The sequence below is a fragment of the Dipodomys ordii genome, unplaced genomic scaffold, assembly GCF_000151885.1.
Source record: "Dipodomys ordii isolate 6190 unplaced genomic scaffold, Dord_2.0 Scaffold63, whole genome shotgun sequence".
Taxonomy (NCBI): domain Eukaryota; kingdom Metazoa; phylum Chordata; class Mammalia; order Rodentia; family Heteromyidae; genus Dipodomys; species Dipodomys ordii.
In genome coordinates this window covers 1,543,763-1,567,084 of record NW_012267279.1, presented here as the reverse complement: position 1 = coordinate 1,567,084, position 23,322 = coordinate 1,543,763, and the positions used below count along the sequence as shown (strand labels likewise).

Here is a 23,322-nt window from a genome sequence, read left to right as displayed (position 1 = left end):
TGTCTGTCTGTCTGTCTGTCTTAGTGTTACCAGAGTATATCTTAGCAGTTTTTCAACTGCCCCACTTAGGACTTGCCCACAATATTCAAGTAAAGGCAGAATCCAGATTAAATTTTGTGGTTCTAGAATTTTCAGGAGGTGACATACTGCCTCTGGTATAAAATTTGATTAAACTGTATAATTTTAATGCCTTTTGGTTCTATTGGGAGGAAGAATTTAATTGCTTACTCTGGAGAACAATTTTTTTCCACTGATAAAGGAATAGAACATTTATTAAAATTATCTTGGTGACCTGAAAGAGAGAAATACATCTCTTTTTCTTGGCAGAAGCAGGTCCAAGGCATTGTTAGCATGAGGTAAAAATTGAATAATTGAGCAATACCGACTTCTTTGGGATTCAGCCGCCTAGCCCATGCTGTGTGATTAGTTCTTTCCAGCCCGCTGGCATTCCTGAGTAGGGAGCCTGCAGAGGATTAGCAAAGAAAAACCCTGTAGCAAGTCTCAGGTATTGAAGACATTCAATTTTATTCCACATTATATGTAGTTATCTGGTTTCCCTTGGCAACCTCCAGTTCTGCCCTACTTTGTAATCAGAATGGTAGGATATGTTGCACTCTTGATCATATCACCTGTAAAAGTTTGCCTCAAAAGAAGAAACAAAAGGATATAAAAATGCCTAGAAGAGCCAGGCACAGTGGCTTAGGCCTGTAATCACAGCTACTTGAGAAGCAAAGATCAAGTGGTGGTGGTTTGAGGCCATCCTGGCCATGAAAGTTGGTGAGAGTACATTTCAACCAATGCCTGGGCACAGTGGCTTGCGCCTGTCATCCTAGCAACAAAGGGAAACACAAATAGGAGGATTGTAGTCCAGATCAGGCTGGACATAATGTTAGATCTTGCTTAAGAAAAAAAAAGCAAAAAGGGGCTGGAGGAGTAGCTTGAGTGGCCAGACACCTGCTCAGCAGGTGTGAGGCCATGAGTTCAAACTCCAGAACGGCCAAAAAAGTACAAAGGCATTTGAAGTTTCTTCAGAAAGGTAGTTGTGCTGTGGCTTTAGTGGCTCATGCTGTAATCCTAGCTACTTAGGAGGTTAAGATCTAAGGGCTGTGGTTCAAATCCCATAAGGGTAGGAAAGTCTGTGAGACTCTTCTCCAACAAAATACTCGGAAAAAGACAAAAGCAGCACTATGGTTCAAGTGTTAGCGCCTCTTGGTTCTATTGGGAGGAAGAATTTAATTGCTTACTCTAGAGAACTAATTTTTTTTCCCACTGACACAGGAACATAACATTTATTAAAATTATCTTGGTGACCTTGAGCAAAAGAAGTTCAGGAACAGCACTTAGTACCTGAGTTCAAGCCCCAGGACTGGCAAAAAAAAAAAAAAAAAGATGAGGGAGATTCCAGAATACACACACACACACACACACACACACACACACACACATACACATACACACACACTCTCTCTCTCTCCCCCTCCCCTTCCTCAGATAACAGATTGCAAAGTACAGATGGCAAGTTTTCAGTGAACAGAAATAATGGTTACCATTTATTAAGTACATGCCAATAATTTGGGTTCCTTGTGTACATAATTCCTTTATAACCTCTTACATTAAGAGGCTATTAAAACTCTTCCCTGTAAGGGAAGTGTTAGTTTTCCTGTATAATATGAGTCAGAGGTCAGTGTTCCTTGGTCTCTTAAAAATATGAGGCTGAAGGAAGGATGGGATAACATTAACTAAAAGGTTTCAGCTTTTTTTTTTTAAACTCTACTTTTTTTTGTCTTTTCTTTTGTGGTACTGGGGATCAAACCCAGGAAGTTGAACTTGCTAGGCAAGCATTTTGACACTGAGCTACATCCCAGCCCAAGGCTTCAGCTTTGAGACACCATACTTAAGACACCATACTTACTGTTTCTGTGACCTCAAAGTCCTATTAGTCTTAATTGTATTAATTATTAAACTGTACCAACAAATGTCTATTAATGATGACCTCTAGCCATCCTGAAAAGTTTACATTATAACAATCTTTACCCAATTCTCACATTTTCATATTAGAAAATTGAGTCCCAGAAATTAAGTAAAGCTTGAAGCCAGGTTTTCTGACTCCTCATATTTATGTATTATGACATGCAACACACAATGAAACAGGACTTGAATAAGTGGATGGAATCAGATAAGAGTCCTACAGTACTACAAATGGGAGTAAGCTGAGGGGGCAGACAGAAAACAGATAACAAATTAGGCATTGGGAACAGTTCTTAGCTAATGAAGAATTTATTATGAGTAGCTCAAGTCTTTTTTTTTTTTTTTTGGTCAGTCATGGGGCTTGAACTCTGGGCCTGGGTGCTGTCCCTCAGCTGTCCCTTCAGCTCACAGCTAGTGCTCTACCACTTGAACCACAGCGCCACTTTGGCTTTTTCTGCTTATGTGGTACTGAGGAATTGAACCCAGGGCCTTATGCATGCAAGGCAAGCACTCTACCACTGAGCCACCTTCCCAGCCCCCGAGTAGCTCGGGTCTTAACACATTAATTCACGTAACATTTCTGAATGTGCATGTTCCTGTCATGCTCTCACGTGCTGAACTGTGTGTTTACTGTTTTCTAACTTGGAAGCTGTGAGAGTCTAATGGAAAATGGAGAAATGAAGAGGACAGACTCTTGCCACTGCACCAAGCCATTATACTTGCCTGATAGCTGGGACAACAGGCATGTACCACTGTGTCCAGACTTAGTTGAGATGGAGTCTCATGAATTTTATGCCTGCAATGCCATCAAACTAATTCCCCTGATCTCGGCTTTCCAAGTAGCTAGGATTATAAGCTTGAACCACCATGCAGGGCTTGTTAGTACTTTCTGTTTGCTTTATTATGTATCTAACCATCCAGTTATCTAGCCACCAATCTATTTTACCTTTGGTTGTAAATCAAAATGAGCTGGAGGCATTAGTACATTTAACTCCTGAACATGTAAGTGTGACTATTATGACTAAGTAGAGTTAAAAATACGTCTCCCTATTAACAACAACAAAAAGCTAGTGCCTTCAATTTATGTTTTGAGTAATAGGTACCTAGTCACTTTGGGCTTTTCCCCTATGAAATAATGAGGTATCTTAAACTAGCTCTGTTAAAAATCATTGTAAGAGGTGCGGGGATGGGAGGGTAAAGATGGTAAGGGGAAACAAAGGAGGAGGCAACAATGCTTGATAAGAAATGTACTCAGGGCTGGGAAGGTGGCTCAGTGGTAGAGGGCTTGCCTTGCATGCATGAGGCCCTGGGTTTGATTCCTCAGCACCACATAAGCAAAAAGAAAAAAGCCAGAAGTGGCACTGTAGCTCAAGTGGTAGAGTGGTAGCCTTGAGCTGAAGAGCTGAGGGGCAGTGCCCAGGCCCAGAGTTCAGGCCCCATGACCAGATCCCCCCCAAAAAAAAGAAAAAAGAAAAAAAAAGAAATGTACTCATTACCTTGCTCATGTAATTACTACCTCTCTGTCTGGTACTTTGACAATAAAAAACTTATTATTAATAATAAAAAATCATTATGAGTGATTTCTATCTCTCAATACTGAGATATAGAAAGGGAATACCCTTTGAATTTCTAGGCCACAGCAAGTAAGCATTGCAAAGTGAATCTTATCATGTTTTTTATTTGAAATGAATCTGAGATCATTGCAACATTCCTAACACTATCTTCTGAAAGGGAGTTTTATTAGCAAATTAGCTAAATACTGGATACTAATATTAGAACTTAATTTAATATTGAACGTTTTTCTCCTTTCCTTTCTGGGTGCTAAATTGCTTCAAGCATGCTGCATGGTTGCTGGTCAAACAGGAAATGGGGTAAGTAATTTAGGTAGGGAGTTTTTACTATCATTTAAGTATGTTACCTGATTGTTAAAGTACTTATACTTTTTTTTTTTTTGAGTAAATTCACTAGCTACTAGAGAAGTTGCAAATGGAAGTAATTCTTATTGTATCAATTTAGGGTGTCAGCCTTATTCAAGGAGATAAGTTGTATAGCATATTAATAATAAAGTAGATTCATGTTTTGTTTGTGTAGATCAAATATCAATGTAAACATATATGTATTAGACACAGATAATGAGAGTTTATCTTAAGATAACACATTTTCATTGGTATTAGAAACTAAATTATAAAACTAGGCCATAAAAATGAAAAGTAAAATTCTTTTTTAAAAAAATTTTATTGTCAAGGTGATGTACAGAGAGATTACAGTTACATAAGTAAGGTAGTGATTACATTTCTTGTCTAATTTGTTACCCTTGACAAGTAAAATTCTATTTAAGGTAGAACAATGAATTTGTTCACAAATAACACATAGAACCTTTTAGATGAAACCTTTGGAGGCCAAATGTGGTTTGGAATTTAAAATTTTTGGATTTGAGGACTGTTATATACTAACTATAAAATATAACACTTCTTTTAAATTCTGATATTAATATTTTATTAATATTGACCAATATTAATATTTTATTAATATTGACTAATATTAATATTAAGGATTACTATTTCTGCAATGAAATAAGAATATTCACAGTTAATTTGGTAAATGAACTGAATAGCCTCATTTGTTCAAATCAGGATTTAGTTTGGGACTGAGCTTAAAAATAACTTTTCAGAGCATTTTGGATTTTAAACTAAAATTTCTGTGCCATAAATAGGCCCTGTAAAGCCAAGGCTAGTGGCTTACTCCCGTAATCCTAGCTACTTGGGAGGCTGAGATGTGAGGATTGCAGTTCAAAGCTAGCTCACGCAGAAAAGTCTGTGAGACTCGTCTCCATTAAACTATTCAGAAAAAGCCAGAAGTGGTAGAGTGATAGCCTTGAGCAAAAGAGCTCAGGGATAGTGCAAGACCTAGGACTGACCAAAAAACAAAAAGCCAGGTTGGAGTTTCTACAAGATTTCGATATTAGATTTCTATATTAGGTCAGTCTTGGTTGTTACTTATTTAAAAAAGTAATTAATTTTCTGTCTTATTTTGTATTTCATACCAGTACTTTTCAGAGAGTAATAATAACCTCATATTTATCAAAAGTTTGGTGGTTTAAATCTTATTAAATTAGTCTTATGGTTGTAGCATCATGTTTTTTGTACTCATGTTGCTTGTGAGTTGTTGTTGTTGTTGTTGTTGTTGTTTTGGTCAGTCATGGGGCTTGAACTCTGGGCCTAGGCACTGTCCCTGAGCTCTTCAGCTCAAGGCAATTGCTCTATCACTTAAGCCACAGCACACTTCTGGCTTTTTCTGTTTATGTGATGCTGAGGAATTGAACCCAGGGCCTCATGCATGCAAAGCAAACACTCTACCACTGAGCCATCTTCCCAGCCCCGAGTTATTCTTTTTATTCTGTACCAAAGGATTTTAAGCTATGCTTAGTTTCTTGGAAAGAATTTGATTTAAATAGGAATACTGGAGGAAAAAGAATGTGGGACACTAGTCTTTTCCTTCACTGCCCTTAGTTTATTAGAGGTTGAAAGGCTAAGGAGAATTTCTATCAAAGCGTTGATTCTTTAATTTCGAAATGTAGAAAAAAGCAATTGCCTTGGAAATTATGGTTCATCTTTTCTTTAGAAAGGTGATTGTGTTATATCTGTAACAAAAGTGACATTCTCATTGACAGAGAGGAAAGCAGTTAGTAAATATTAAATGGAGACTGCATTTATCTGTGTAATTGCTGATCCCTCTAAAAGACAATCAGATATATGCCAAAGGCCTCTGTGAAGGCATTTTCCCCAATTACATTAAAAAAGTTAGTAACCACATTTTACATTTTAGGATTGGAGCGCTGATATCCTAAGTATTGGTATTTGTAATAAGGTTTCCAAACTGTCTGTTAACCCTTTTGGTGTTTTAATGTGTAGGAGAAAAGTATCTGTACTTGAAGTTGGTTTTTTTTTTTTAAGTGGACTAACTGCTGTACATACATTTAAAAACCCTATCATCTAAAACAGCAATTTTCTTGTATAATGGATTATTAGGATTAATTTTGGTGTAACTCTTTGAATGCTAAAGTCTAAATAATTTTTAAAATAGTTTCCATTCTTGTGTTTTTTGGTTTCAGCTTTTAACTCTTTAAAATACATTCTGAAAGAACATATGCTCATATAATGATGTGTACTTTTAACTGCAATGATAGTTTATGCAAATATCATTAAACTGTTGATTCAATATCAAGGCCTTAAAATACCTAAATGTTGGGGTTGGGAAGGTGGCTCAGTGGTAGAGCACTTGCCTTGCAGGCTTGAGGCCCTGGGTTTGATTCCTCAGCACCACATAAGAAAAAAGCCGGAAGTGGCGCTATGGCTCAAGTGGTAGAGTGCTAGCCTTGAGCTGAAGAGCTGAGGAACAGCGCTTAGGCCCAGAGTTTAGGCCCCACGACTGAAACCCCCCCCCAAAAAAAACACCTAAATGTGTCTAAAATAAGTTGATGAATATGGAGAAGTAATTTGCTTATTTGTCAAATATTATTTGTCTGGATATTTCATTGTAAACCATAATCCCAAATCATGAAAGCACCCTCTGTAACCAGTTATAGTTTTGGCTGGATTTTTTAATTTGTATTTTTAGAGGGAGAATATTCTTTATATTCTTTTTTCAGATTGATTCAATTTAATCATTTGCTAAGCTACTTTTTAATTTGCAACCTACAGTTACTAGTGTCTTTTGCTTTACAAAATTAAATGGAAATGGATATTGCTTATAAGTAGAGTTTCTACCAGTGAAAGTTAGACATTAAAAGGGTTGATTCACCTGGGTGCTGGTGGCTTATGCCTGTAATCCTAACTACTCAGAAGGCTGAGATGTGAGGGTAACAGTTTGATGTCAGCCTAGGCAGGAAAGTTCATGAGACTTTTATCTTCAATTAACCGCCAGAAGATAGGAAGTAGAACTGTGGCTCAAAGTGGTAGAGCACTAACCTTGAACAAAAAAACTCAGGGACAGCACCCAGGCCCTGAGTTCAAGCCCCATGACTGACCACAAAAAAAAGTGGGTCAAGGGAGTGACAATTCAGAACTTTGATCTTTTTTTTTTTTTTGTCAGTTGTGGGGCCTGAATTCTGGGCCTGGGCACTGTCCCTCAGCTCTTCAGCTCAAGGCGAGTGCTCTACCACTTGAGCTACAGCACCACTTCTGGCCTTTACTGCTTTGTGGTGCTGAGGAATCAAACCCAGGGCCTCATGCATGCATGGTGGGGCAAGCACCCCACCACTGAGCCACCTTCCCAGCCCAGAACTTTGATCTTAACATCTCTTTTACTATAAATAGGCATACAGATGATACCGAGTTTAATATGGGCTTGTTAGAAATATCGCAATTTGGCTGGGAATGTGTCATAGTGATAGAATGCTTGCCTAGCATGTATGAAGCCCTGGGTTCGATTCCTCAGTACCACATAAACAGAAAAGGCCAGAAGTGGCCCTGTGGCTCAAATGATTGAGCACTAACCTTGAGCAAAATAAGCTCAGGGACAGTCCCCATCCCTGAGTTCAAGCCCCAGGATTGGCAAAAAAAAACCCAAAAAACAAAAAAACCCCACACTTTCTCAACAGAGTAAAATAGTTTTAGTCATACTATGCCATGTTTTTCTTTCCTTTTACTTTAGTTTCTTTCTGTCACAATTTTAGGCTATAAACTAAAGCCAAATTTCAGAATGGGGATTTCCCAACTGGGTATATTGTCTCATGAGTAGATTTTAGGGGAATGTGAAGTCTACTCAGACATCATCAGATATTACATGGAGAAGCATATCATAGTATTGTTACTTCAGGATTTAATATTTCTTCTGTAGCAACAAAGAAAAAATACAATTTTTACAATAATTTCTTAAGAGTAAGTCATTTTCAGGAGAGGAGGAGATTCACCATGGAGGTGATTACTGTAGTAGTTTTATGGCTTCTGAGCAATAAGCAATTATCTTTTCCCCCTTCCAGTATGTATAAATCCTGGAATCTATAAATCTAGCTCAGAAAAACACACTAGTGGGCTTTTGTCATTGAATCTTTAAGAAATGTTTTATATACCATCTAAAAGGTGGTTTCTTGATTTTCTTGGGCTATACACCTAAAATGTAGAGAATTTTCATTTGCTTTATTCTCTGCTTTATATCACATACACTTAATATTTTAAATTAATTACATAACTTCTTGCCTTTGTTAGAAAAAGTGAAGTTTCTCATGTTAGTGAATTAATTTTTGTTATTCAGAAAGCAGAGTCTGTCGCTGGGAAGAACTGATATAGTTCAGCTAAAAGAAGCCTACAAATGGATAACTCACCCCCTGTTTTCAGAGGAACTGGGCGTTCCAATTGATGGAAAGGTATTGGGTCATAGCATTGTTAAGTCTCTTCTCTAATTTTATTAGTTTTACTTTATTATATGCAGAGTTTTGCTTTAGTCAAATAATTCAGTGAAGGACTTCTAAGCTTTTAAAATGTCTTAAATTAAAGCCCTTCTAATCTTTTGCTCCAAATGCTTCTTTGTGATCCAAACATTTAAAGAGTGTAACGTAAGTGGGTACACTCTTGACCTTAAAAGGTTAGATGAATCTTTGCCTTTAACATGTTATAGTTTAATTGGAGGAACAGATATTCTGATACAAAGTAATACAAGTATAGATACAAAGTAATGAGCAAGTATAGATTGTACTCTGGACTATTTAAATTTCACTTATCTTTGGCTAATCTTGGCTTTAGATACATAGAAAGCACCAATTTAACTACAGTGAGAATGAATCCAACCCACTTTACCTTGTGAATATCTCAAGTCCTTCTGTTTACTTTTAAGTGGAGATTGTCTTTGACACCTGCAAACTTAGTCACTTTCTTAATTCCAGAAAAGACCTGACCTTAGTCTCTGGAATGGATTGAATTTCAGGGAGAGCTCAACAGGTTTTCAGATATAAAAACAGGACATAGCCCAGCTCATCTTAAATTAGACTTTTATAGGATGACCTCTGTATGTTATCATTTTACTTGAAAGAAATTCCATGAATATAACATTCATTTCTATTCAAGTAAAAGAGTTTTTAAACCATTTTAATTTATATACTCTTATTTCTTTCTGTTAGTAGGAGTAAACTGTGACTGTCCTTTGAACTGAATACTGAGAGAATAGAGAATAAAACCACAGATAGTATGAGGAGGAAATGAGGTAATGAAAGTACTTTGGAAATTAGACAAGTCACTAATGCAAAATATTTTTACCTCAAATTTCAGTTTGAAGCACAAATAATTTTACACATTGAATCAGTGAGAATAGAAAATAGAAAACAGAAGATGAAATAGTGGTTTAATAGATTTAGACTGAATTAAGTTTTCTTTAATAGGACATGTGTCATTCATTTTGGTTTTATTTTGTAGGTTAGATAAGGAGCAAAAGAAAGCTATTTATTTTTGTGATTCTAGAGTAGTTAATAGGCTTATTATATATCCAGGGAACTCAGCACGCACAGAACTCAATAAATATAAAACTTAATAAAAAAGATAAATTGCAACACAGCATGTTATTTACATTTCCCAAGGTGTGGAGGGTATTTTTTTTTTGTTGTTTGTTTTTTTGTGTGTTGATTCTGGGGACTTTGGGCCTTGGTGCTGTTTCTTAGCTTTTTCTGCTCGAGGCTGTCATTCTACCACTTGAACTGCAGTTCGATGTCTGACATTTTGCTGGTTAAGTGGAGATAAGAGTCCCATGGATTTTTCCTGCTTGGGCTGCATCCAACAGCAATCCTTAGATTCTAACCTCCCAAGTAGCAAGGATTACAAATGTGAGCGCCTGGCTCTAATGTGGAGTTTTATGCATTCCCAAAAGAGGTTAAAGTATATGGTTTATGAAATTTTGTTTTATGTTGTGTGTGTGTGTGTGCGTGTGTGTGTGTGTGTGTGTGTGAGCACCTGGCTCTAATGTGGAGTTTTATGCATTCCCAAAAGAGGTTAAAATATATGGTTTATGAAATTTTGTTTTATGTTGTGTGTGTGTGTGTGTGTGTGTCGATTCTGGTCCCAGAGCTTTTGTGCTCCAAGTTAGTGCTCTAACATTTGAACCACAGCTCCACTTGGTGGTTAATTGGAAAGAAGAGTCTCATGAAAATTTCCAGCCTGGGCTGGATTTGAACTGCAGCCCTCAGATTTCAGCCTCCTGAATAGCTGAGATTAGCTAGCGCCTGGTAAAAATGAGCTGTTTTGATATATAAAAATATTCATTGTAGCTTCTGTGCGTGCATGCGTGTGTGTGTGTGTGTGTGTGTGCGCGCGCGTGCATGCGTGTGTGTGTGTGTGTGTGTGTGTGTGTGCCCTGGGGCTTGGATTTGGGGCTTGGGCACTTCACCACTTGAGCTACAGCTCCACTCTGGCTTTTTGGTGGTTAATTGGAGATAAAAGAGTCTCACAAACTTTCCTGCCCTTCTGGTTTCACACTATGATCCTTAGATCACTGCTTCTGGAGTAGCTAGGATTATAGGTGTGAACTACTGGTGCCCAGCTCATTGTAACAATTTGTGTGTGTGTGTGTGTGTGTGTTTTTGCATGCACGCATGTGTGTGCACCAGTCCTGGTGCTTGAACTCTGGGGGCTGGACTCTGTCCCTGCACTTTTGTGCTTAAGGCTATCACTTTACCATTTGAGCCACAGCTGCATTTCTAGCTTTTTGCGGTTAATTGGAGATAAGAGTCTCACAGACTTTTTTTTTACCTGGGCTGGCTTCAAACCACAATCCTCAGATCTTGTGAGCTGTGCCAGCACCTGGCTAACAATTTTTAGTACTAGAAAATTCTTCAGCTTTTCTAACAATCTGTACATTTGAAATATGTCTATGAAATAAGATTAAGTAAAGCATTTTTTTCAAAAGCATATATATCTCAAAAAGTATATATTCATAAAAATGACCAGACAGAAATACACTACATGGTTAATCATTTTATCTAGGTAGAGTGGGATTGAAAACTCATTTGATTTGACTATTTTATAATTTGGAAGGCTAATTTTTTTAGTAAAATTTATTTTTAAAAAGTTGAGCACTTAAAAAGTAAACTTTATACAGAGTTTTCAAGGATGTGAGCATAATGTTTTTGCCTTCTTATTCCAGTCATAGTATTAATAGAACAGTTTGTTTCTTGAAGTTATTTCTTTCCACTTCCCCTAATTCACATTTACCTTTATAGCTAATTTATGTCTTTGTCCAAGAATCATACAAGTTTTTAAAAATTTTATTGTGAAAATTGTGTGGTAGTATCATTTAGTGACTGAATTTTAGAAGTTAGAAAACAAACCAACTTTCCTTTATTGCTGCCCTGTGTACAACTGACTTGAGAGCAGTAGTGCTTCTAGATTTCCTCATCACTTTTTCTGAGCCAATTTTTGAGAGTTAAATTCTGTTTCCATTCATAAGTTGTTAGATGTTGGTTTCCTTTTGCTCATTTAAAAAGTGTCTTTCTAATTTTTAGAGCTTGTTTGAAGTGAGTGTGGTCTTCGCTCACCCAGAAACAGTTGAGGACTGCCACTTCCTGTAAGTTACCATGTAAACATCACCATCAGTTATGTAAAATTGTTAATGCTTTCGGTTTTCATGAAAATAGTATTATTTCTCTTTCTAATGAGTATTTTTCAGAACTCATCATGTCACTGGGTTTAGAATGTACCTTCTCACATAAGTTCCTTAGGCAAACCAATATAGCTCACATGGCTGACTATAGCAGCCATGTTGAGTAAAGTATATATAGTATTATGTTCATCCCCAAATAAGCTCATTAACATTTTATAATACTTAAATTTTATTTTAGTGGTACAATTTGCCCAGATTGTTTCAAGCCAGCCAAAAACAAACAGGTAAGATTTTTTTTTAAGTTTATCTTTAAGTAATTGTACATAGGAGTTGCCATTCAACAAAACAGTTTATGAATATAGTGTATCTTGATCAATGTCACTCCTTTAAATATTCTCCCGCATCCTTCCTACCCCACCCCTGCAGGTAAAAAGTTTTTCATCTTATTTGGGAATTTTATCTGAGCTAAATATTCAAATTAACAATAAAGTGATATGCATTTAAATATGATAAGTTTATTATACCAAGAATCAGTCTTCAAATATGTGCATTTGCTATGTTTCTTTTTATGTTTTCAACTCTTAGCATCTTTGCCTCTGGGTAAAGTCCTAGTATGCAAATTTCCTTGTGCTGTGTCAGTATCTGGTTCATGACATTTAGATCGGTGATAACATTATCAACCATTTAGGAAAGTCAACTTGTTTTTAAACTTCCTAAATTACATCATCTAGGAAAATCCTTGGTATTAACACCATTGCAAACTTTTGCCATATATATATATATATACACATATATATGTGTATATATATATATATATATTCCAGAAATTAGTGTTTTAAAAATATAAACCAAAATGTTATTTTATTTAGGATGGTCCTGAGTTTAATACAAGTTGAATATCTTTTATTTAGATGCTTAACCCAGAAATGTTTCAGACTTTTGAAATGTTTTGGATTTTGGAATTATTTATATAGACTACTAGCTGAGTATCCAGAAATCCAGATTTTGGATTTTCAGATTGAGATATTTTACCTATACATCTATTTAGGCTCCATTTGCAAAAATGTCCTTTTATTCATATTCTTTTTTTCTGTTAGGTAATAAATTTGTTAGTATGTAAATTGTGTGTGTGTGCCCACATGCGTGTGCGTGTATGTGTGTGTGTGTATGTGTGTGTGTGTTTGCTAGTATTGGGGCTTGAAATCAAGACCTGTGATTCTTACACAGATTTTTGACTCATGGCTGGTATTCTAACATGTAAGCCATGCTTTTATAGTCCAGCATTTTGTTGGTTAATTGGAGATAGAGTCTTGTGGAACGTTTAGCCTGGGCTGGCTTTGAATTGTACTTCAGAGCTCAGCCACTTTGAGTATTCTATAAGATTATAAGTGTGAGCCACAGTGCCCAGCTAGTATGTACTTTTTTTTTTTTTAATCAGTCACCGGGCTTGAACTCAGGGTGTGGGTGCTGTCCCTCAGCTCTTTTGCCATGGCTAACATTCTACCATTTTGAGCTATAGCACCTCTTCCGGTTTTCTGGTGGCTAATTGTAAGAGTCTCATGGACTTCCTTCCTGGGTTGGCTTTAAACCATGATCCTCAGATCTCAGCCTCCTAAATAGCTAGGATTACATGTGTGAGCCACCAGCACCTGGCTGAGTATGTAGTTTTAGCCCTGAGCATGATACTGGGACAACCTTTCATGACCGTTATGGAGTTTGTTTTAGAGTCAGGTATTGCTACAGTTTCTTGTGGCCTTAAAGAATATGTTTATTGTCAAAAATGTTCTGTTTTGACTAATTATTGGGTCCTTTAGAACTAGAATAGGTTATAACATTGGTCTAATACTCTATATAGAAATGTAGAGTAAGCCTGAAGCAGTTTTTCCTTCCCTATAATGAGGGGGATGAGGAGTTTTGGGGAGTGGTGTCTATGTACTAGGGTTTGAACTCAAGGCCACAGGCTCTACTTGGCTTTTTTGCTCACAGTTGGTTCTCTACTAATTCAGTCACACTTCCACTTCCAGCCTTTTGTTAGTTAATTGAAGATAATAGTCTTAAGGATTTATCTCCTTGGGCTGACTCAGAATCTTGATTTTCAGATCTCAGCTTCCTGAGTAGCTAGGATTATAGGTATGAGCCACTGGGGCTTAGCCTTCCCTGTACTTTCATGTCATGGCATAGTTAGAACAAGACTATGTTCAGCGCCTTAAGGCAATGGTTGTAATTGCTTCAGCATGGAAGCACAGCCTGGAGGTTCCCTTGTCACAGTCCTTGCCCTTCAGTCTTTGTGAACTAAAGGATTAGACATCTTGGTCCAACTGTAGCGCTCCTCTTTGCCACTAGCTGGGAAGCTCTATGGGCATAACCCATGAAACATATTTGTAGTTTTTGTTATATTTGGGAAGACATAACAGTGCCAACATCAGATAAGGAAAAAAATTTCAAGGTATATTAGACACTATACTACTTGGCAGTGAGAGATATAGAGCTTCAAGTATGATTTCCTTGCCTTGTAATGCAGTGTAGAGTGTCCTTTTGAGATTATTTCAGGCCTAAGATTTCATGTCTTATGGAACAGGCACCTTATTTTCATTTTGACTATATGGTACCTTGTTAGAACTTCCTAGAGTAACCCTAGGGTATGTTTTCTATTAAAATTATATATAGCATATAATAATATAATATATTATAATAAAACATTAATGATTAATGATTAAGATTTCTAGTATGTACTTCCTTTCAGTCACACATGATGTCTTTCTTTTTTCTTTTTCTTTTTGCCAGTCCTGGGGACTGAACTCCTGTCCTGTGTACTGTCCCTGAGCTTCTTTTACTTAAGGCTAGCACTCTAGAGCCACAGCACCACTTCCAGCTTTTTCTGTTTATGTGGTATTGATTGGACCCATGGCTTCATGCATGCTAGGCAAGCACTCTGCCTCTAAGCCACATTCTCAGCCTGTCCCTGAGTGCCACTTTTGGCTTTTTCTGTTTATGTGTAACTGAGGAATTGAACCCAGGGCTTCATGCATGCTAGGTAAGCCAGGCTTCATTCATGCTAGGTAAGTGCTCTACCACTAAGCCACATTCGCAGCCCCACATGTGATTTCTTAAAGAAGAAATCATAAGCAATGTATATATTTGCAAATTAGTCCTAGTATGCTATAACTCATGGCTTTTTTTTTTTTTTTTTGCTAGTCCTAGGGCAGATTGTGGCTTTTTATTAAGAAAAAAGGCAAAAAAAAAAAAAAACCCAAGTGGATCATTGTTGTAGATACCTTTGTTTTCAGTATAGTAGATTGGCTTAATTTGTTTAGAATATTGAATGACATTGAGTTGCTAGGTGCTAGAGCAGGCAAATTTCCTCTCCTTTGTCCCTTTCTGTGGCAGCCAACTCCTAAGTTACATATTGTGGCCTCTGATATCGGGAAGAAAAGATGGATGGTTTAGTCTAAATTCCTGTTGGGAAAATGTTTAAAATGTATTTCCTGAAATGCCATCATTTTCACAGGTGAAAATTGGATTTTGAAAAGAGTGAACCAATCAGTAAAGGAGACTTGTTTGTCCTCATCTTCCTAGTGGTCATAGATCATTGAGAAGGCTGGAGAAGTAGACTATGGGACTGACATTATAAGCTCTTAAGCTTTATTTTCTTGAAGCTTAAGTATTTGTTACTTCTAGATCTATAAAGTGATATAATTTCTTCATCATGTTTTGTGTACTCAGCTCTGATGTTTTTTATTCGGGTGCTAAAATGTCTTTTTTTCCCATTTTACCTTATATAGTCGGTATTCACTAGAATGGCAGTTATGAAAGCTTTGAATAAGATAACAGAAGAAGATTTCCGAAAGTAAGTAGAAGTATAGAAAAATGGAGGCATCATGGAATTTGGGAATAAAGGAAATGTTAGAGGTTATTTCACTTGTGTCTACGAGAAGACTGAATATATTCCAGGGGCCAGGATTGTGTAGTTCTTGGCATGTCATAGTATTCAGCATATGTGTATCAATATAATATTTGAATTATGAATCAAGTCCAGCTTTCTTATATTTTAGAAGATGATATTGATGTCCACAGAGGGAGTTGATTTCCCTAAGTTTTCAACAAAGTTGAGTGTGGGCCTCAGGTCAAGTGCTAATCTCTTTACATCTGTAATCCTGTATTTCCATCTGCTGAGGAAAGTCAAGGTGGCTCTGGAATACCTTATAAGGGAATAGCATTGCCTGCTTATCAGGAAACCTGGCTCTAGGTCCATTCTCTGTTACCCACTTGAAATTCTGGACAAGTCAATGATGGCATCAGTGTGTTCTTTGAAAACATAAATGGTTAAACTATACTGAAATATAAGAAACTTTATAATTTTTAATGCATTTAAGATTTTAAGATAGAATATTACTGTAGTTTTTGTTCCAGATCTTGCATAAATCTCAATAAAGACAGTTACTTCCTATAAGCATATACAAGTTCCCAAGTTTCTAAATGAAACTCTTTTTTAAAGCATCTTGGGAAACCAAAGGAAAATTTCAAGCCATACTTTTGTCATTAAATCTGCATCTAGTCATTTACAGTAGACTGCTGTTCCTGGAAATTCCTAAATGATAGACAGATAATAAAGTTCTTTCCTCAGTGAGGTTGAAGTTACTTAGCTAAGGGGATTATGTCAGCTACATTCTTACATTTTTCTGGTTCTCTGGTCTAATTCCCAAGAACATAGCTGCAATGAGAAGGAAGAAAAAGGAAAATGGGTAGAGCTCCTTCCCTATAGGTGGGCTGTACCCTACAAGGCCATCCAGTAATTCACTGTGTACTATCACTGTGCACTAGCTCTGCCCAAGTGAGTGAGAATCATGTAAGCAGGCAGGCAGCAAGGGACCAGGGAGAGCAAAATGGAGGGGCTCGCACTTGAACATATGAATCTGAAGGCTATTAGAAATTACCATCTAGGAAGCTGTGGTGCCTGATTTACTCAGTGCTGCTACCATCATATGTTAAAAGTGGTACCCTAGAGGCTTGAAAGACCTGATTGTTCCAAAACCAAAAGATGGGTGTCTGTGGAGAGACTTAGGTTCTATGTGTGTCTCAGATGATTCTGGTTCATCTTACTTTTGTGATCAGTTACCATGTTTAGAAAGTAGTATCCATAAAATCTGTTTTGTTTTGCAGGCAGTTTCCTTGTCCTCCGGACTCACCAAAGACTGTCTGCACTGTTCTTGAGATTGAATGTGCTCATGGTGCTGTTTTTGTGGCTGGTAAAATATTTAATTTAAACTCTGCATTCTCTGTCATCCTAATGTCCTTTCTAAGCAACTCATGTACTTACCTTCTGCTCTTCTCTTACTGGGTGTTTTTTTGTTTTTTTTTGGCCATCAGGAGCACCTCCAATTTATTTCCATTGTTCTTTTTCCTCCCTCCCTCTCTTCCTTCCTTCTTTCCTTCCTTCCTTCCTCCCTCCCTCCCTCCGTCCCTTCCTTCTTTCTTTCCTCCCTCCCTCCCTTCCCCTTTCTTCCTCCTCCCTCCCTCCCTCCCTTCCTTCCTTCTTTCTTCCCTCCCTCCCTCTTGTTTTATTTTTTGTGCTCTGCTTAGTCTATTCTTTGGCAAAGCAGAACTGATAGACAAACTTGTTCTAGGTTCTGTAATCTTCAAGACCCTCTGAGTGCTGGGCACTGGTAATTCATGCCTATAATTCTATCTATTCACAAGGCTAAGATACAAGGATTGAGGTTTGAAGTTAGCCTGGGCAGACAAATCTGAGAGACTTTTATCTTCAGTTAGCCAGCAAAAAGACAAAAGTAAAGGCATGGCTCCAGTAGTAGAGTGCCAGCCATGAGTGAAAAAAAAACGGAGTGACAAAGCCTTGAATTCAAGGCCTAGTACTGACACAAAAATCAACAACAAAAGTTTTATTTGAATTGTTATTTGAAATGTCATGCCAAAATTTTTTTTTTTGTGCTGGGTACTGGTGGCTCACACGTGTAATAGTCAGGAGGCTGAGATCTGAGGATCGTGGTTCAGAGCCAGCCTGGGCAGGAAAATCTGTCAGATTCTTATCTCCAATTAACCACCCAAAAATGGACGTAGAGCTGTGGCTCAAGTGGTAGAGCACTAGCTTTGGCACAGAAAGCCTAAGGACAGTGCCCAGGCTCCTAGACAGGCGCATACACACAAAATCTTTTGCAAAAAATGTTTCTATTATCTCCTAAATGACTAACCACTTAATTTTTACCTGAAAAACATTGTATTAACTTTCCCAAGTGGTAATGCAGCACACAGTTTTCAGCTATTACTATTACTTCATTTCTCTGTGATTGCTCCAGAGCAGTGGCAGCTAGCTGTATGCCTTGGTTTAGCTTTACCCCAAAACACTGAGTCAGAGTCTGTTAGGATTTTTTTTTAACTAAAAGAAGCTTCAAAATTTCTGTATTTGAATTTTTCAATACATGATTACTAATGACTATTATATTGAAAGTATATATTGTTAATCATGTATAAAGGTACTAGTTTTAAAAAATGATCCCTTGTGTATTTCATACATACTATGATAACTTGTGTAGTGAGCTAGTCAACTTATTAAATGTACTGATTCCTTTTCATCATATTTTAATCACATTTAATCATTTTAGTCATATTTAATTACTTTTGATGTGTCATTCACATTACATCGTTAGCCATCTATTGTTTATTTAATTACTTTCATGTCTGTGTGCTGGGTCCCCAAGTTAGATTATGAATTAGTTTGTATCATAACACCTTGAACTTTGGGCTTACTAAACAGTTGTTGCTTCTTCTTTTGCCCTGTTTTGTTAACCATACCATTCCATCCAAGAACATTCCTGATTTTCTTTGGCAGGGAGATATAATAAATACTCAAGGAATCTACCACAAACTCCCTGGATAATTGATGGAGAAAGGAAGCTGGAATCTTCAGTGGAAGAATTAATTTCAGATCATTTGTTGACAGTGTTCAAAGCAGAGAGTAAGTGTGAAAATGTTCACATTTTAAAATGTTGTCATTTGTTGGGACCTGGCTGAAGGTAGATCACTTACCTAGCAAATACAGAGGCCTGAGTTTGGTTGGCTCCATACTATCAACAAAAATAAAATAATTTCAATTTATGATCTTTCATGAGAATATTTCTTGAAGTAACATGAAATATTTCTATATTTTGTCACTCACTATCAAGTCTGGGCCCCTCATCCCCTTCCAGTGAACTGGGACCCTTACATCCAGAGCTTCTTTCGAGGGTCAGGGCTTGATTTTAGCCATAGTAACCAAGTATATTTTTCTTTTTTCAGACTGTTTTTTTCTGGGAAAGTCCTTTAAATGAACATACTTAAGATCTGACCTTAACACAGCCTCAGCCTCCTTAAGGGAATATGAGAAGTTAAAAGAACTTCCACATCTAGTACATGTTCAGGTATAGGCACTGGTAAATATCTGGCTTCCAGCTAAACTTTCAATGCATTCTGGAATGAAGTTCAGGGCTAGAGAAAAGAGATCAGCAGTGACCATTTCACAAACACACCATGTTTTGAGTTTTGATTTCCTAGGGATTGATGAGCCTGAGTTTTGGGGCTGAGTCAGGTTTAGTCAGGCTTGTTTCCCTTGTCTCAATAGACCTGCCAGGTCAAAGGTAGTATGCAGTCTGTGATTTCACCTAGGATTAGATCAGAGGGAAGGGACTGAGATTTCAATCATAGGAAATCACATTACATGTCAAGAGAAACTGCAATTAATTAGCAGTGTCAGTTTTTTACTTTTTTGGAATCTCCTACCATAATTAGAAAATTTTTTATTTTTATTTTTTTGGTGGTGGTCCTGAGGCTTAAACTCGGGGCCTGGGTGTTGTCCCTCAGCTTTTTTTGTTTGTTTGCTTTTTCCTCAAGGCTATTAGTACTTTATCACTTGAACCACAGCTCCACTTCTGGCTTTTTGGTGGTTACCTAGAGATAAGCATCACAGGAATTTTTCTAACAAGGCTGCCTTCAGATTTTGATCCTCAGCTCTCAGCCTCAAGAGTAGCTGGATTATAGTCATGAACCATAGTGCCCTCAAACTTTTTTTTTTTTTAATTTGAGGCAACAGCTATATATCTTTCTGTCTGAAAAAGCTCGGGGGGGATCATGCTTTGATTAGGATGGACAGATGGTCCAGATGGGGTTTAGCTGTCCTTTCCAGCTCTCTTACTTATCAGGTGGAAAGAGAATCACCTCAGACCATAGCACTTTTACAGTGTTGCTTATCAGTCTTACAAACCTAAAAAAATCTCCCAAGACCTTTTTCAAAAAGGTCTTGTTAACTGAATGGAGAAGAAAGTAACCTACCAATGCAATATATATTTTTTTAATTGTAGAAGCAAATACTCTGGACTAACCCCATGAGCTTTACTTACCTTATTGGTAGTTTCTACCCAGCTTCTCAAGAGATGAAGAGGATTGTGAGTTCAAGGCTAGTCTGGGAAAAGTTGAGGAGGTTATGTGTTTAAAACAAAACAGAGGACCTTTGGTGTGGCTCAAGTGGCAGAGCTCTTACCTAGCATACTCAAGACCCAGTACCACCAAAAAACCCTGTGTGGGTTTATGCAGTTACATATCTATCTATATCTATATATCTGAATCTACATCTATGTCTGATTTTTACAAACTGATTATCTTAGAAGACAGTTGTAAGGAAGTGAAAACAGCATTAAAAGCTTTTTGTAAGATCTGTTTTTGAGGCTACCATACTCCCTCCTATAAGGAATCTTCAGTTCTGAGGTCGCAGTTGCTGCTGGAAGATTCTGAAACAACTGTGTGTTTCCCCCTTGCAGTCTTTTATGAAGGTGATTTTTTTTTTTTATGAAGGGAGAAATATTATCTCCACACTAAAAATAAACCAGATTCTATGTTCAGTAGGTGTACTAGAGAAATCAAATAAGAGCATCTTGAGAGAAAGCAGACCTGATCCTCTGGGCTCACTGGCTCCTTATCAGGGAATAAAACCTTGTGTGAAATTCCGGATTATGAGCATCAATTTAGGACATAATTCAGTGGCTCATGCTGTAACCCTAGCTACTTGGGAGGTAGAGACCTGGAGGATCATGGTTTGAAGGCAACCTAGGCCAAAAAGTTTATGAAACCTCATTAACTAGTACCTGGGCACAGTGGGGCACAAATCTAAATGTCGACTACCCAGAAGGCTGAGAGGTCAGGAGGTAGTAGCCTTCAGGGCCAGCCCAGCCCAAAAGTTCATGGCTCCACATCTCAACGGAACAGTCTGGATGTGACAACACAGATTCATCATCCTAGCAGGATGCTCTTTTGTTTGCTAATTCAGATTCTATTTAAAAAAACAACCAGAGCAAAAAGGGCTGTAGGTACAGCGCAAGCAGGAGAGTGCCTGTCTAGTGAGTGTGAAACCCTGAGTTTTCACCCAGTACTACCACAAACAAAGCATACATTTGCTAAACCTGTGTTTCTGAACTCAGGGAGTATGCATCATTCAGCTGTTTTGACTTTTCTACTTAATTGCACCTATCCTTCCTTCATGCTGCTTTCTGAGTCTGTTGACTGACTAGACGCCTCTGATGTTATTGTGGGTTTCCATGTGATATGACACTGGTATGGAAACACAATGGAGGGGTCTCTAGGACTGAGTGGTCCCCAGATTCCTTCTCCCTGCAAATCCTAGGTTCTCCACCTGGGAAGGATCCTGATCTCATGCCCATATGGCCTGTCTTCTGGTGTGAACACAGCATACTAGCTCCAGGTTAGTCCTTCCTCTATATGAGACATAGCTTTGGGTCCTATGAGGGGCCTGCTTCCCTGGGTGTGACATGACAGACAATATCATGTGTTTCCAACAAGGTTTGGTTTGGCTTGCTAAAGTGATCCCTCCCTCTCTCCCTTCTTGCCTTTCTCCTTTCTTTCTTTTTTTTCTACCCCTCCCCCCTTTTTTTCTAGACAGCACTGAGGTTTGAACTTGGCTAGGCAGGACTATACCACTTGAGCCATACCTCCAGCCCTTTTAGTTTTGGTTATTTTTGAGTTAGGATCTCACCTTTTTCTAGACTGCTTTAGCCATGTTCCTCATAGTTACACTTCTTAATTAGCTCAGATGATAGTTATGCACTACCACACCTAGCTTGGCCTTGTTGAGCTACGGGATCTCATAAATGGGCTAGCCTCAAATCATGATCCTCCTTAGTGGCTTGAGCCATTAAGTTTAATCTTAATTCTTAAATGTATAGGTTTTTTCCTTGATTTTTGGTTTGAACTATAGGCCCTGTGCTTGCTAGGCAGGTGCTCTACCACTTAAGCAACACCCCCTTCCCCCTTACCCTAGACCTTGTCTTGTTTTACAGAAAGAAAGAGGATGATAAATTTTTACTTTATAAACTAGTGGCCAGGGATGTGAGCATTCTTCAGACAGTGCTCCACCTTGGTTTTCCATGGGTTAGTGGCGTGGGATGACAACTCAGGTCTGGCTTTGACATCAGTTGCCTAGCTGTGCCACTTGACTGTGTGATCCTGTCAAAATTATCTATAGCTTTCTGCGGCATGGTCTTTTACTTAATACTTCATAAAGTTAGAATAAAAATTAAATATGTATAATTTGTGTATGTATATGTGTGTGTGGTACGTGTGCATGTGCATGTGCTCAAAGATATATGGGCTCTTAGTTGTATTATTTGCAGCAGAGACTAGGATGAGAGATGGGCTAACTAGTCCTTGGGTTTCTCCTGTAAACTGGTAGGACCTTAAATTAGATTCTACCAGAAGTTGGAAACAAGTATCTCAGGGATATTATGTCTCTGATTTTTTTTTTCCTCCCTTGATCTGCTTCCCGAAGGTTTTAATTTCTCATCCTCTGGAAGAGAAGATGTAGATGTGAGAACATTAGGAAATGGTAAGATTATATCAGCATCACCTTCTTAGAACTAGCTTTTTCCCATTTCTACCCATTCTAACCTGCAGACTTAACAATAGTTACAGCGAGGGCAAAGCCTAGAACTTTCTCCAAGAGAGAGGTCTTGTAGATTATGGAGCTCCTTTGTAAATTATATGATCCATGTCTGACCAAGAGACATTTTTTCAGAAGCATCCTAGTTCATATCTGTAGGTTGTAAGAGCCGTTTATGTGCATTCTCTCCAAAGTTTGATTACTAATCATTTTATTTAATAATATTTCAGAAGTACCAGTAATTCCAAAATGTTTTTTTTTTTTTTTTGCCAGGCTTGCGGCTTTGAACTCAGGGCCTGGGCACTGTCCTTGAGCTTCTTTTGCTCAAAGCTAGTACTCTGCCACTTAAGCCATAGCACCACTTCCAGCTTTTTTCTGTTTATGTGTTACTGAGGATCAAACCCAGGGCTTCATGCATGCTAGCCAAGCACTCTACCACTGAGCCACATTCCCAGCCCCAAAATATACTTCTTCACTTAAAAATGATTCTCCTCTTTTAGATTTTATTTCTCTCATTTTATCTGTTGAATTATAAGAAGGATGATGAGAATTAATTCTGAGCTATTTGACATCTGTAGTCCATCTCTCTCATGGAATCAATTTTTTCATTAGATTAGATTAGGCTGGGGAATGGCTTTCAACTTGGTATACCTGGGCATTGGCTGCCTGTGACAACCTTACATTGGTGTAACCAACTTAATTAGTGGGTTGGATTTTATTTTGTAATTAACACAGGCTTGTTCATGGACCTTTGGGAAAGCAGTCATTTTCACCTACTGCCTATACTGGGGTTTTGCAGTCCCCCAGAAGCCCCTTGATTCTTTCACACATTCTCT

At 37.8% G+C, this 23,322-nt stretch overlaps 1 protein-coding gene across 4 annotated transcripts in view; it reads left to right on the top strand.

Moving 5' to 3' along the window:
- Pus10 (pseudouridylate synthase 10) overlaps positions 1–23,322 on the top strand; it is a 69,247-nt gene that overhangs the window by 24,630 nt on the left and 21,295 nt on the right. For 3 of the 4 annotated variants that reach the window (XM_013022542.1, XM_013022543.1, XM_013022545.1), the window contains exons 5-12: positions 3,805–3,839; positions 8,221–8,332; positions 11,453–11,514; positions 11,789–11,834; positions 15,333–15,397; positions 16,711–16,796; positions 18,395–18,520; positions 22,376–22,432. In XM_013022542.1, the coding sequence (XP_012877996.1) occupies positions 3,805–3,839; positions 8,221–8,332; positions 11,453–11,514; positions 11,789–11,834; positions 15,333–15,397; positions 16,711–16,796; positions 18,395–18,520; positions 22,376–22,432 (589 nt within the window). The remainder of the gene's footprint in view (positions 1–3,804; positions 3,840–8,220; positions 8,333–11,452; positions 11,515–11,788; positions 11,835–15,332; positions 15,398–16,710; positions 16,797–18,394; positions 18,521–22,375; positions 22,433–23,322) is intronic. The other variant, XM_013022544.1, reaches the window with a different exon arrangement.